The sequence below is a fragment of the Acanthopagrus latus genome, chromosome 6 (genome assembly GCF_904848185.1).
Source record: "Acanthopagrus latus isolate v.2019 chromosome 6, fAcaLat1.1, whole genome shotgun sequence".
Classification (NCBI taxonomy): domain Eukaryota; kingdom Metazoa; phylum Chordata; class Actinopteri; order Spariformes; family Sparidae; genus Acanthopagrus; species Acanthopagrus latus.
Genome location: NC_051044.1, coordinates 16,112,805 through 16,127,041, shown reverse-complemented (window position 1 = coordinate 16,127,041; position 14,237 = coordinate 16,112,805). Strand labels below are relative to the sequence as shown.

General features: G+C 40.5%; 1 protein-coding gene across 3 annotated transcripts in view; it reads right to left on the bottom strand.

Moving 5' to 3' along the window:
- Nucleotides 1-14,237, bottom strand: part of bsnb (bassoon (presynaptic cytomatrix protein) b) — a 72,250-nt gene that overhangs the window by 42,712 nt on the left and 15,301 nt on the right. For all 3 annotated transcript variants that reach the window (XM_037101767.1, XM_037101768.1, XM_037101769.1), the window contains exon 3: nt 2,175-3,008. In XM_037101767.1, coding sequence (XP_036957662.1) covers nt 2,175-3,008 — 834 coding nt within the window. The remainder of the gene's footprint in view (nt 1-2,174; nt 3,009-14,237) is intronic.

Here is a 14,237-nt window from a genome sequence, read left to right as displayed (position 1 = left end):
TTTTTTTAATGGCCATATATCAATATTTTCATATCAGCTTTCGTACTTTCTGTATTGTTGCATAACATTTAAATTTATGAGTTAAAATTCACCCAACTACGCAAGTGTGATTTAAAGGTGGAATTTGTAAACTATGGCCAGAATTTGAAGGTAATCCCAAAGGATTCCCAGCAGTATGTCACCAGAGTAACCAACAATTGCTGCTCTTTGCTAGTGGTCATTGGCTGCTGAAAGCTACCATTAGCTAATTAGTTCACGGCTGCCAGGAGGAGCCAGTGGACCTAGAGTTTGTCTGAACCCGGACCGCATAGCATGTGATATTTATTTTGTTGCCCTAGCAAATGTAAGCTAGCTAGGAGAGGACACGTCAACAGCAAAGGCTTCTAATAGTGCTGGACCTATTTCTCTCACACACAAATAATGGATGGTGGGTAACCTTTACCTAATGCTCAAAATATTGTCATATAGATGGAATAACAATTTTTAATAACAATAACTCGGCTTCTGGCTTGGAGCCACAGGTGGCAGAAAAGTCCAGGGGTACTTAGAGATGGAATCACATATTGTTTGTTTTGGTCTTTAATGGGATTTCTTGATAATAACAAAAATGTAGAAATCTAGCAAGCCGTGTCCTTTAGTATTCTAAAGTGGTAAACAGTTGTTATCACCAAGCTGTTCAGCCACTTAGCACAGATATTGATATGCTCCATCAAATGAAACCCTTAGTCGAACCAGGCCGCATGATGCAGCCACAGGTTTCGTAACCACACCCTCATTAGCACAGAGAGCAGTGGTTACAATTGTGCCTGCAACATACAGAAAAGACAGAGGAACTGAAACAGAGAAACAGAAAAGTTTGGAGCGATTAGGTGAGAATGAAGAGGAAGAACATTCCAAACAGTCTGTGGAAAATCAAGCTGAGAAACTGAAATTCAAGTACAAAGCCTAACACCATATCCGAATGGTTCTCACCCGCTCTGAAGTGAGCAAGCCTGCCAGCTCGCATGGATTGACAACAAAACGTGTTCACAGGTTTGGAAAGAATGCACCTTGAGCTGGATTGAGTCACTGACTGTAGCCAGTGGAGGAGAAACTCACCTAAATGGCCGAGTCTCTCATGAAAACAGAGAAACAGCAGTGAAAGTTTTTGTAGACTCTCAGCATCTTAGCAGCCAAGCATGAAAGGGACGCCTGACAAACAAATTATCTCTCTGTTTCCATAGCGATCTATGAATGGCCTGTGCTAGTGCATGTGACAGCCAGATGCCTGGGAAGACAAGGCTCGCCCATAAAAAGCCAGCGCTCTGCAGAAAGCCTGTTATTACTGCTATCATTCAATTGGACTTGATTTGCATAATTAAACTCTGTTATTGCCTGGCTCTGGAAGACTGCAAGTCTCACCGACTATATGACGGAGGACACGGGGGCACTTAAGAGAGGAATATAGCCTTAGCTGACCCCTGGATGTGACTAATCAATAAGAAGATTATCCATTAAATTGAATTTGATAAGGCTCCATTTCCTGTAGATTGTTCATATATTTCTGTGCAGCTTCAGGGCAGAGTGCACACTGATGAGGTGAGTCACACCCTGGACTTCACTGTGCTAACTACATGAAAGGCCCTGACAGAGCAGAGCAGAGCAGGTGCTGCCTAAGAAACACAGACAGGGAGAGGAGAGAAGAACAGAGGCTTACATGAAGCCTACACATCTAAATATTGACCATTCTTGTGCAGAAATGCTCTTTTTGTACATTTCCTCTGCAGTAAACATTTCGAAGTTGTTTAGTGATCCCCCAGTGTTCGAGAATTAGAGCAAAAAATAATGGACCATTCCTTAGAAATACTAAGAAACAATAGCAGAAACCAGCAGAGACACACACCACAGTGATCATGAAGAACCTCAGAGACGAAGCAAACAGAAGCAACTGTTGGCCATTTGACAACAAGTAAAGCCAGATACTTGATTCATGCCCAGCATCATCCTGTAAAATGCAGCTTTTTACTCCAAGACCAGACAGCCACAAATGGGTAACAGAACCCATTCAACTGCACAGTGACACAGCATTTTTCACAGAAACACGTCAATAAATCATTTCATTTAACAAATACATAGTCTGGAAGCAGAGCAGATGACACTCTGTTGGGGCCAAATAGATCAAATCAGATTCTTACCTCAACTAGGTGTGGAGTGGGATTGAATCCACACATGTTGCACACCTGCTGGTGGCACTGTGTGCAGGTGTTGTAGTTGGGTTGTTCTGCTGTGTTGCCGATGTTGAGGTTTGTCTTGCAGAGAGGACAACAAGCTTTGGGTTTAGAGGAGTCCGGGGGAACATGTTGTTGTTGCTGCGGAGCAGGGGCTCGAGGCCCTTGTTGCACAGGCTGAGGTCCTGAGGGTTTACTTGCCCCAGGCCCTGGACCAGGAGGTCCTCCTGGTTTGGGGGCCGGTTTGGGGGGCTGTTGTTGGGGCTGAGTAGTCTCAGATATGAGAGTACTGGCTTGGTTGAGAAGAGAAGCACCGAAGCCAAACAACTTTCCAAAAGTCTGCTCTGGAGGGGGAGGCTGTCGTGAAGGGGAGCTCCCAGCACTGCGAGTCTGGTCCTGGCGGGGGTGGTGGGGCTGGTGGGCGGGAGAGTTGCGGGATAGATCAGGCTGGGATGGTGCTTTGGCCATTCCAGGGAGAGGGACTGCCCCTGGAGGGGGCTTTACATGTTGCTGACCTGGGCCAGCTGGACCAGTCTGTTTCATAGGGCCGGTTCCTGGATGGGCCTGCACCGGATGGGCCTGCACCGGATGGGCCTGCGCTGGATGGGCCTGTCCTGGAGGCTGTGTCTGAGGAGGGGTCTGTGTCTGGGGTGTAGGCTGAGTCACAGGATCGAGTTTAAGTTCTGGTTTGGCTGCATGAGAAGGAGAATGTATCTGTTGCTGACTCTTGGAGCGTGGTGTGGTCATGTCCATCCCCAGCGCTCTCTGCATCTGACAGTTCAGACATAGCCACTCCTGAACCTGTGACAGAAAAAATAGAAAAAAACATATCAATGACAACATGCCAAGGCATCTATCTTCAACTAACAGGGTGGAAATTATTGCTAATTAAAGAAATAATTTGACATGTTTGTAAATATGCTTATGCTTGAGATTGATAACATTTTCATGTCTGTAGATCTTCACTCGTGTGACGAAGTGACTGCAACCAGCCATGATAAAACCCAGCACATACCTCCCCATTAAACCACAACTTGTCTTTATACTTACTACAAAAATTAACGTGTCAATGAGTCAGTTTAAGAGGTGCTGATAGAGAGATTTTGTTACCATATCTAACTGACAGGGATACTGTGCAAGGATTGGATAAGATATGATGAGATAAGAGGAGATGTAATGAGATGTTGGTGGGATTTGTGTCTTCGCCCTTCATTCCCCCTGGATGCCCCACTTTCTTTCCGCTATCCAAAGTGATGCAAGTAACACGAACTACAAAACTCTGAATTGCCAATGGGTGTGAATGTGAACATGAGCGTGTTGGTATGCTTGTGTGACGGACTGGCTGCTTTCCCTTCCCTTCCGATCCAATGCATGCTGGGATAGCCTCCAGCCTGCTCTGAATAGGGAAAAAAATGTGTATGGAAAATTACTGAATGAAAGAATAACTGTGAATGATGTAAAGTATCTCATTGAGGAAGGATTTAAGCTTCACTGTGCCTCCGCATGAGCATTTATTGGAAAACATAATTTACCCATAAACGTGTGTGGGAAATAAATGTGACAGACGGGCTGAACTCTGGACGTCTTCAATAAGTCATGGCTACCCCGGATTTTGTATCTTCCCTCACTTCTTTTCTGGGTCTCTTCCCTTCTTCTTTCCCTCTCATTACACAACATGTTCAGTTTCTCATTAAAATCCTCCAGCCATTCTCTTCTCGTTTCTCCTGCTGTTGTCATTGCCTTTATGTCTTGGCTTCTCCCATCTTATTTTCTTGTTCTCTTCCTGCTCCATACAGGCACGTAAGAAGGTGAAAATTAGAAAGAGGGCCTAGTGATGGCACATGGCCATACATGGTAATTGGCATCCTGGTGATTTGACAGCTGCCACACTATTGTAGCTGTCTTGGATTTGTGGTCTTTACATAATGTCTTAATGCATTATAAATGCAGTCAGGGAAAGCTTGTGTGAGGTCTGGAGGTCCAGGGCACAGAGAGCAAGGTGGGAGGCCTTGCCTTGAGCTTTTTCCTTTATACCTAAACTAAAGGGAAAGGGTAAAAATTCCTTTTAAGCCTGTACAAGATGGATTCAGGAAGACTCAGCTTTCAGCTGTCAGCTGAGAATTTTTAGGACTGTGAGAGCTGCCAAAGACCGGACTGAAAATACAGAAGGGTCTCTTCCCTTATGCTGTGCAGTCAAATGTCTCTGCAAGCCTGAGGCCATGCAAGATTGATTCAGATATCAAAAACAAACAAACAACACACACACACACACACACACACACATACACACACACAATGTATGAGTTACTAGGAAAAAATGTTCATAATGTGTTTATTTGTATTGACATATTATGCTCATTTCCAGATTAATTTTGAGTTACTACTAGAATAGATTTACTTGTTTTAATGCTCAAATCTGTCGGCATATCTGTTTGAATGCTCACGTCTCTTTAAACTGTAATTGCTGTAATACCGTACTTGTGTCAACCCTGTGTTCACTGCCAAGCATTATTCCACATATCACCTGTTAAATACAATGTTGAAAATGTTCTACAAGCTAGCAGGCTAGTTGTCACCTCACACTTTAACTACAGTAGTATGAGTCACTGAACCTAAAGTGTAGTATTCCTCCACATATTGCAAAGCGCTGACTCACTGCTGTGCTTTGACTTTTTCTTTAACAAGAAGCTAAAGCAAAAGCTAAAGCACTAACTCAACCCCAGCTGTTAACATCTAATTCTTTGCCAAAGCCTGATAAATAGACTGAACTGCCATTTTGTTTCACTTCATTATTCATTTGTTATTATTCTGCATTTGACAAACTGAGAAAAAAAATTGAGATGTGAGCAATGACTCAGAGATCTGGAACCAGGCTAATTTCTCCGCTCTCCAGCAGTAGAAATCCTTGACGAAGTGATATCAAAATGCACTTTGTATGTTCAGTATGCCCTTACATTAGTACTAAGTTTGGCTACAGGCACAACAGAGCATACATCAGACCACTCCGGTATAATAAAGCTTGCTCTGCTGTAGATCTGTAGAGCATTTCAAACAGGTATTAGGTGATTTTCATTATGAGTCAAGGAACAAGGAGACACATTGAGCACAATGAAAAGCACTCCTGGTGTTGTGCTCACTGACAACTGCTTCCCCTGGTTGGAGAAAAAACAATCAACCAATCAGAGGGAGAGTCAGAGATCTCCCACAGGCTCACATAAGGACATAAAATAGTTTTCCTGTGCAGCTCTTCGAGACTTTTCCTGTTGAATTCTAATGAATGCATCAAGCTCTGATAATAAAAAAAGAGAGGATTCGGGGTGTTTGTGACACAAAGAAAAACTGTCTTCATGATGTCACAGCTGTGGTTTTTGTAACAACTGTAGGGAATAGGGGGAATAAGTATGTTTCAGACCAATTAGCTTTTAGTGATTCTGCAATAAAAAGTGTAGCCACAGAGCAGAATTCACCTAACAGCCCAATACTTTTTACAGTTGCTTTCCTTGAATATATTTTCACAGATACCACTGTTTTTTTCTTGGCATGACCTGCCATATTCCATTACTATCATTGGTTGTGTTGAGTCGGTTCAGGGCCCTTGAGTAGAGAGAGTTGCATCATCTCTGTTTACTCCAATGAACCATGTTTTTGAAGCAATGGAAGATTGTAGAGCCTCTCAATAGTTCCCAGAAGTTAGTTGCAAATACCAGCAGCACAGTACCATAAATCAATCAGTCAATAAATCATGTATTTACTACGAACTGCCAAACACCGTACTACTGTGTCTCTGTGTTCATGCATTTTAATTGCTCACTTAGACCTTCCTGAAACTATCTGAAGTCTCTGTGAGTCACGTTCAGCATTGTGAACATCTGCTGTTGCGACTCTCTACTTCCTACACTCTGATTAGGTTTAAGCATGAGGAGCGAGACTGGTCAGGGAAAAGGGTTAGATTATAATGTACATGAATAATAGTAGGGGGGGTCATAGCAAGAAAAGCAGTTGGATCCATAAAGGATCCATAAAGACCCTAGTCAACAGAGCTGGGCTGTGTGATGCTTTTGGTTGATTATTGCAGGAAAAGAAACTACATAGTGGCCCTATACACGATCATTACAAAAAGAACAGCTGTGAAATTATGCCATTTTTCTGCCTAACAGGCCGGCCAGTCTGTGACTGGGTCAAGTTTGTTCTCTATCTGTAGAAGTTACTGCCTGGATGTAATTCCAGTTCTGTAAGAGTATACGCGTAACCACAGATATATATGTAAATATCTTTTTATCTTAAATATTCGTGTATAAAACAATGTATTGTCATGGTTATCTAGTGACAGGGAATCTCAGAGCCTCATCTTATATTAGCTGCATTGGCCCCTAGTCGGGGTTGGGCATAAAAAACCTGCCGAGTTCAGACTGGGTCTGATTACCATTTTTCTCAGACTCAGTTGGGTTCACACAGAATAATGCGGCCGGAGCTGCACTCTAATGAGAAGTGAGTTTGGTCAGGATGAGAAGATGTTTAGGGTGAGAATATGTTTAGGCTGGTCATCGTTTTGCCATCCTGGGAAAAAAGCTTGAACACGTGTACCATGGACATTGTGACATCACTGTGGTGGTGCTGGGTGTGGTCAGTATAATGTTGTTTTTTTTTTGTTTTTTGTTTTTTTAATTTGTTGATATCCTGTTGAGTTTTGATGTCACTTTCTACTTCCTGCTCACCCGTGTTTCCAGTGTTCTGTTTCCCTCCTGTGCTCCTCAGTCTGATTATCCCCCCACACCTGTCTCACACCGCCTCGTTAGAGCTGTCTGTCTCTCCACCTGCACCTCGTCCCCTCGTTACTTCAGTTTGTATCTAAGCCTGTGTCGTTTTCTCCCTCTTTGTTGGTTCATCTGTTTTCGTGTCTCCTTTGCTGCCTGTTCACCGGTCCTTGTGTGTTCCCAGTGTTCCTGATTTATTCCTTGTGGTTATCTGGTTTGTTCTTAGTTTTTTGTCTTGGTATTGTCCTTTGTCCGCCTTTTGTTGCCAATTTTGTTGCCTGCCTCTGTGTGTCTTGTGTTTGGGTCCATTTTTGCATTAACTTGACAAACGGAGATATCATTTTCTTTCTTTTGGTTTTTTTTTTTTTTTTGCACTGGCCAAGACCTCCGCTCTGTTCATGGCTTCCACTCCTACTGCCTTACAGGATCTCTAAAGTCTGTCATTCAGCCAGTCAGTCATTCAATAAGTCACTATTCACAGACCAAGTAACAGGCTCAGCAGCATCTTAGCCCTGTGCCTGGTCCTCTGCCAGCTCTCAGTATAAGCAGTGATGTGTCCGTGGTTTTATTTGTCAATCAGAGAAACTGAGACGCCGGGAGCAAAGGTGAACCCAGGGGACAGTCAGAGTAATGTGGGCCAATCCAATGCTGGTGCAACTGAACACCAATCAGCACAGCACTCCTCATCCAATCAGCGTTAACGCCTCTTTTTTTCATTATTATTATGGTCCTTGTTTTTTTTTTTTTTTCTTTTCAAATTACAGTTAAGATAATCATATTAAGCCCATTGGGAGAAAACAAACCGTAAAAACAAAGAAAGCAGCCGCGGGGAGGGCGAGCAGCTATTTATCAATTTCATCGTGTCTCTGCTTGCCTCCGCCTCATCTCTCCTTCTCATTCCTCTCTGCGTCCCCCTTGTTATGAGGCAATCATGTGGATCTTTATGAAATCTGATCTGTATCAGCAAAAAACAAGCGCACTGCACACTCCGTCTCCTGCCCTCCATCTCTATCACTTCTCTGGTGCAACCCTCCATCTTGTTCTCCTTCACCCGTCTTTATTTCTCCTTCTTATCTGCATCTCTCACAGCACATCACTCCCTCTACCTCGCTTCCTCCATCTCCATCTTCATCAATGATGGCTCTCTTTCGGCCCTTCTTTCATACCTTGAACACAATTCCTGCTTTTGCTTGTAGTGTGTGTGTGTGTGTGTGTGTGTGTGTGTGTGTGTGTGTGTGTGTGTGTGTGTGTGTGTGTGTGTGTGTGTGTGTGTGTGTGTGTCAATGCTGTGATCCACGTCAAAGGTCATAAGCCGGGACCGGAGCCCGCGGTTCTGTGAGAACTCAGTGTCTGCCAACAGGATGCTCGAGCACTGTGGTTTCATGAAGAACAACAACGTGCTGCCAGAAATAGAACCTTTTAGCAGCGAAGGCCCACTGAGACTTGGATATGGATCAAATAATGAGAGCAAAGCATCCTTGGCAAAACACATACACACATATTTATATTTTGAATTTTATGCTCAATTTTGGCAACATCTGATATTATTAATCAAATCTAGAGCTCTAACTAATGCTATATGTTACATTTTCAGGAATACTTTAATAATTGGTTGATTGTTTTTGAATGTCTAAAGCTTAGCCTGACGTCTTCAGATTTCTTCTTTGTTTAACTACCATTTTTACAAACCTGAAGATATTCAGATGGCTATCACATAAATCAAAGAAAATCAGCAAATCCATACATTTCAGGTGCTGGGACAAGCTACTGTGTGGCATTGTTGCTCAGTAAATGACTATTGATTGATTGATGATGATTATTTGGTTATAAAAAGTTAACATTTGCTGAAGATCAACCAATGGAATAATCAACCAATTGTTGCAACACTATTATTGGCCTACATGGGTCTAACAGTAGAATAACCTTAAGTTCCAACAGCTAAACATGTTGGTGTTGTTCTGGCAACATCATAAAGGGAATATCTTAACCCAAACTATGTTTTCCTGAACCTGAGCAAATATTTTTGTTGCTTAAATCAGAGACAGATAACGGTAAATGGTGACAGTATAGAAATGGAAAATGATAAGTGAAAACTGAACTTTGAATTGATCTCGGCCCCCCACAGTCCTCCAGGTTTTCACATCTAGGTGATAACTCTGCCCACAGACCCACCTTTGAGCTGCCATTTTTTCCATCCCTACAGATGTCGGGTAATGCTCCAACATTATGATGTTTTGGGAACAGCAACACGGTGATATAAGATCGACTAAACATTTTGTATTTAATGGTGATATCTAATACCTATGATTTTATGCTCATATTTATCTGATGGCTGTAGCAAAATATTTCTTTCACTCTCAAATTGCTACTTACAGGTCCTGATAATTTTTTGACTATAGTTTTTTGTTTTTTGTAATTAATGTGACCGCATAAAAATAACATCATTTACTCAGATGCAGTCGCAAAACACTCTATCTTTTACAACAGAGGTGGGAGAAAATATTGTATCATTTCTTCTTGTACAGTTAATATTATTACACATTTACACATTACACATCTAAACAGGTTACCCTGACAATTTGACTTAACAGAGTCACAACTCTACACTTCACCTTGTTGTGTAAACCTCAGTAAACTTAAATAACACAGACTGAAAAAGTTAAGTGAGGCATAGTTGTATCCTTCCTTTAACTTCAGAGCCGTTCTGCTTTCTGCCAATCCATTTGCCAGATAAGGGTATTTTACACTGCAATAATGCCACACACAGGGAAGTTACAGTTAGTGTGGGCTATAAAGAGCCACTAAGCTAAGTCTCTATCCAATTTTTCTACGTTGTTTCATCTCAGGTAGTGTCAAATTTTGTGAACCTGACACCACAATGCAGCAAATGATTCCTGCACTTCAACATTTTGTTTTCTTCAGCTTGACAGATATCTCTCTTGCAATGTATGGATGAACACAGAATCCCTGTATCATGAATGCTTCTTTAACAATGTATTATGAATAGCATCTTGAGTTAATTTGTGATTCCCATCCATATTTTACAATAAATGACCATAAAAGAATTACACTGATAGAAATCCAGTGTGTTGATTTTACGGACAATACATTTGTTCAGATGTGGATCACAAATTGTGGGTTTTTTCTTCAGCACAGGCCTGAACAGAATAATCCTACAAGTGTGACAAGTAGAAGTAAAAATAAGACTGCTAAGGGGAAAGACAGAATAGATTTTTGCTTCACACACTCACACACACTCACATGTTAGAAGTTCACAAAGTTTCCCACTTTTTCTTATCCAGTTTGCATTTGTTGACAGGCATGAGACATCATGCAGTCCATCATTTCCCAGGAAAGCTGTGTAAGGAACACGCTCGGAGACAGAATCAAACTTCAACCAAACAAGACTGCAGACAAAGAGAGAAGCTCCGTCTTGAAGATCACAATGCGGTATCACCATGCAGTACGTACAGCAGCTGAGCACTGCAGTTTGGGGATCAGGATGCCCAGAATGCAGCGGTTTATCAATTCCCTGCAAATTGTGCCAAAAGAAATTGAAATTCCTCCCAACGCTTCCCTTTCGCTCTCTTTCTTTTGCTCCCCCTCTCTGTACCTCTCTCTGTCAATTTGTCTCTCTCTGCCCGTGCTCACCAACACTCAGTATTATGAACATCTACACAAGTGAAATCCCGATAAAACAGTTTTAGTCCTGGAAAAGTAGAGATTATTAGTGGTTGTGGTAAAATCACTGTTAAATATCTATTCATGCAATTTATTCAGTAAGTCTCATCAGGTGGGCTGCTGCAGTGTGAGGCACAGCAGGGAGCCATACTGTTACTGCGAATTAGTGCGGGGTGGTGGATAGCATCATATCTATCATTATCATTGCCCCACTAAAAATATTACCTTAAACATGCCTGCCTGAAACACCTCTCAATAACAAACATATACAGCCATAGATGTATATAATATTGGCAATGACTTGGTAAAAAATGTAAAACTAACTAAACTGCCGTATAGTACATTCCTAATATAATATTTTAGATTGGAAGCCTGAAAATATTCCACTAATAATCAGAATAATAACTCAAGTAGAATTATAATAATAATAATAATAATACAGTTTTTTATATAGCACTTTGTTAAACAACTTTGTTAAACGTAACTTTATTACGAACCACTTCACAAAAAAGGAAATAAAAAAGACAAACAAACAACAGCTAAATATACAAAAATATCATAAAATATCATATCCCACAATATCATTGTCGGATAAAACAAAGTTGAGTAAGAGTAAAATGATGAAACCCAGAAACTAATTTAAAGAATTCATAAATGTCCTCTTATAAAGACAAGACTTAGAAGATGCTAATGATCTGGGGTCTCTGAATGCAAAGGCCCGGTCACCTTTAGTCACAAGCCAGGATTTGAGAATAAGCAGCAGAGCTACATCTACTAATCTTAGGAAATACCCAGGCACCCAAGAGGTCAACACATCTTGCATATAATTTGGGGTGAGGAGTAATGCGCTCATATTTTTTGATGCCTGTTAAAAATGTGTGTAGCAGCATTCTGTACAAGTTGGAGATGATAAAAGGGAACTCTGGAAGTTTTATAATTACATGTATGTTTCCCATCTAATCATCGTCCATAAATTCAATTTTAAAGGGCCAAATTGAGTTTTTCTATCATGTTGAGTCAGTTTGAGTAAATCAAATAACTAGATGTGTAATTTATTGATTGATTTAGATAGAATAACAAATTTGAAAGGCATTACGCTCATGTATAATGCGTAAAAAATAAACACTAGAAAAACCCATGTGTTTATGTGGAAGTGTATTTGTAATAATTAGACCAAGTTGTTTAATTTATTCACATTGACTCAACCCGATAAAAAAAACTGAGAATTTACATGTAATTAAAATACACTGTTGTAAACCCTTGATAATCCTTTCAAAAGAAAATATTAGCACCTATAACCAATTGTAATGTTGGTGATGCTGCTGTGCTGATACATAAATAATGTGCTCCAGATACAGTTTGGTTAACTTATGAGTTGCATACAAAAGAAGTCACCATGTGGCAGACACTGAACTTTAAAAGCGTTTATCTTGTCTTTATATTGCAGAAGCGAAGTTAGGAAAATGGACTAAAGAAACTCGATACCTACCTGAATTTAAAACAGACTGACAAGATGTGATGATTCCTTTTATTCCTTGCTGGAGAGCACAGCCCAACTGACTGAAGTGATTTGGGACTATAAATGCAGTGAGTTATGGTGTAATAATTAAACTCAGTGTCCCAGATTTAGTGTCTGGCAGTTCTCATTGCAAAATATTTTGGTATATGCAAAATTCAGCATGTAGTGTCTCAGCTGGATTCTTGACCCAGTTCATACTGTTTGTCCAGTTAAAGCTCCAGTCTGTCCCAACAGCCATGTGCACTGTCTGAAATGCTATCATGAAAACACTTTGATATTTTCTATATGATAGTTTAATAACATACAGTATATGTTTCATAAGAGGTTTCCTCTCTGAAATTTGATTGAAAAAAATGACAAAACAACATAAATGTTTAAAGGAGACCTATTGTACTTTGTTTCAATCCTTTCCTTTCCTTTTCTTTTTCAGGTTTTTGGAAATGTAAAAGCTATTTAAAGTTAAAAAAAGTCAAAGCCTACAGTCTGAAGTGTTTTTGGAGCATTAAAGCATGTAAACTTATTCTAATAGTAACCCAAAATAAAGTATAAAACTTAAAATAAGCAGAAAAGTCTCCTTTAATCCCCAAATCCATTGTACATACTGATACTTATATGTCAGAGAATAGGAGGAAACCAGCTTTAATTCCTTCTGAAGCCTAAGGTGCTAACTCAGCAGATGACACACATACAGGCTGAATACCACTTTCTGGTCGGAGGGAAAACAAGAGTGAAACTGTGCCTTTCTTTGTTTTCACAAATTATTAATCAGCAAATTTTCCTGCGAAACCTTTGATGACAAGCAAACCAAATTATTAAACAATCATTTAGACTATCTTTAGTCATTCACTCATTTCTTTACCAAGACGCCACAACTTCTGTCAACAATCAATTTCACATACATCCCCACAGCCACCCATGCTATCCTAACATTTAACTTCAATTCAAGGGAAGCTCAAGCCAACACAGCTGAGAGATCCACAAAACAAAACCTTATTGTCTCACATTTTGCCGGATGTGTATGCCACTGAATCTCTCGTGCCACATGATGCAAAGTTAGAGGGGGATTAGAGATGTCCGATGCAAAATATTTGAATTAATTTGAGCGGATTAGAAACGGCTCTGGCTCTCTTGAGGTATAATGGACTTATCCCTAACCCTAACCCTACCCTCAATGATATGACCACTTCATCTTAGTTCATATTTATTTGTATTTATTTTTCACTGAGCTATTATTTCTACACTCACTCTAAGAGGAGTCAGGCCATATATAATCTTGAATTATCAAAATGTGGTCACTCACACAATATGCATGTTATATGTCAACTCAAGGAGCTCTCAGTATGAGGCAAGCAGTAAACTTGAAAATTCTCAAAGTAACCACAAGTTAAAGTTCAAACTAAGATCAATACTGTACCTGAGAGACTCACCTCCTACTAAGTTGCCTTCAAGTACATTTTGAAATAAATGACATAATGTTTACTTATGACACTGTGGACAGATTGTTCTTCCACGGTGGTGATACTGCAGCCGCTTGAGAAAATCAATTTTTGGCCTTGTGATTAGAAGCTGGGCAACATCAAAGTTCAAGTCAGCCACAGCAGCCCTGTCTCTAACTGAGACTCTGCAAGGTATCTTATCGCTGTACATGTGCAAGTGACTGACCAACGCAGTGACTCATACTATCTGCTAGTCACAGCTAAAAACCCTCTTTTACACAGAGAGTGCTGGTGGAAAACTATTTATGGACTACACTCAAAGTTCTAAATTTACCCTTAAAGGACACCTTAAACCACCGATGACTAAACATAAATACCAAAAACTTGGGGAAAGTAGAACAAGTTGCAAACAGAACACTGATATAATATCACCTGAAGTCGTTGTGGCTAAAGTGTTAGTTGCTTATTAACACATCCAGCAGACACAGAGCAATAATAACATTAGTTTGAGTCGTGTTTTTCTGGCCACCCGACCAGTAGACAGTTTGAGGGGGTATGAGGGGGGACACTGTTAGCAAAATTAATTTGCTTCTCTTGCAGTTCAGAGAGTGCAGGGGCAGAGGGGTTGTTAAGTTGAATC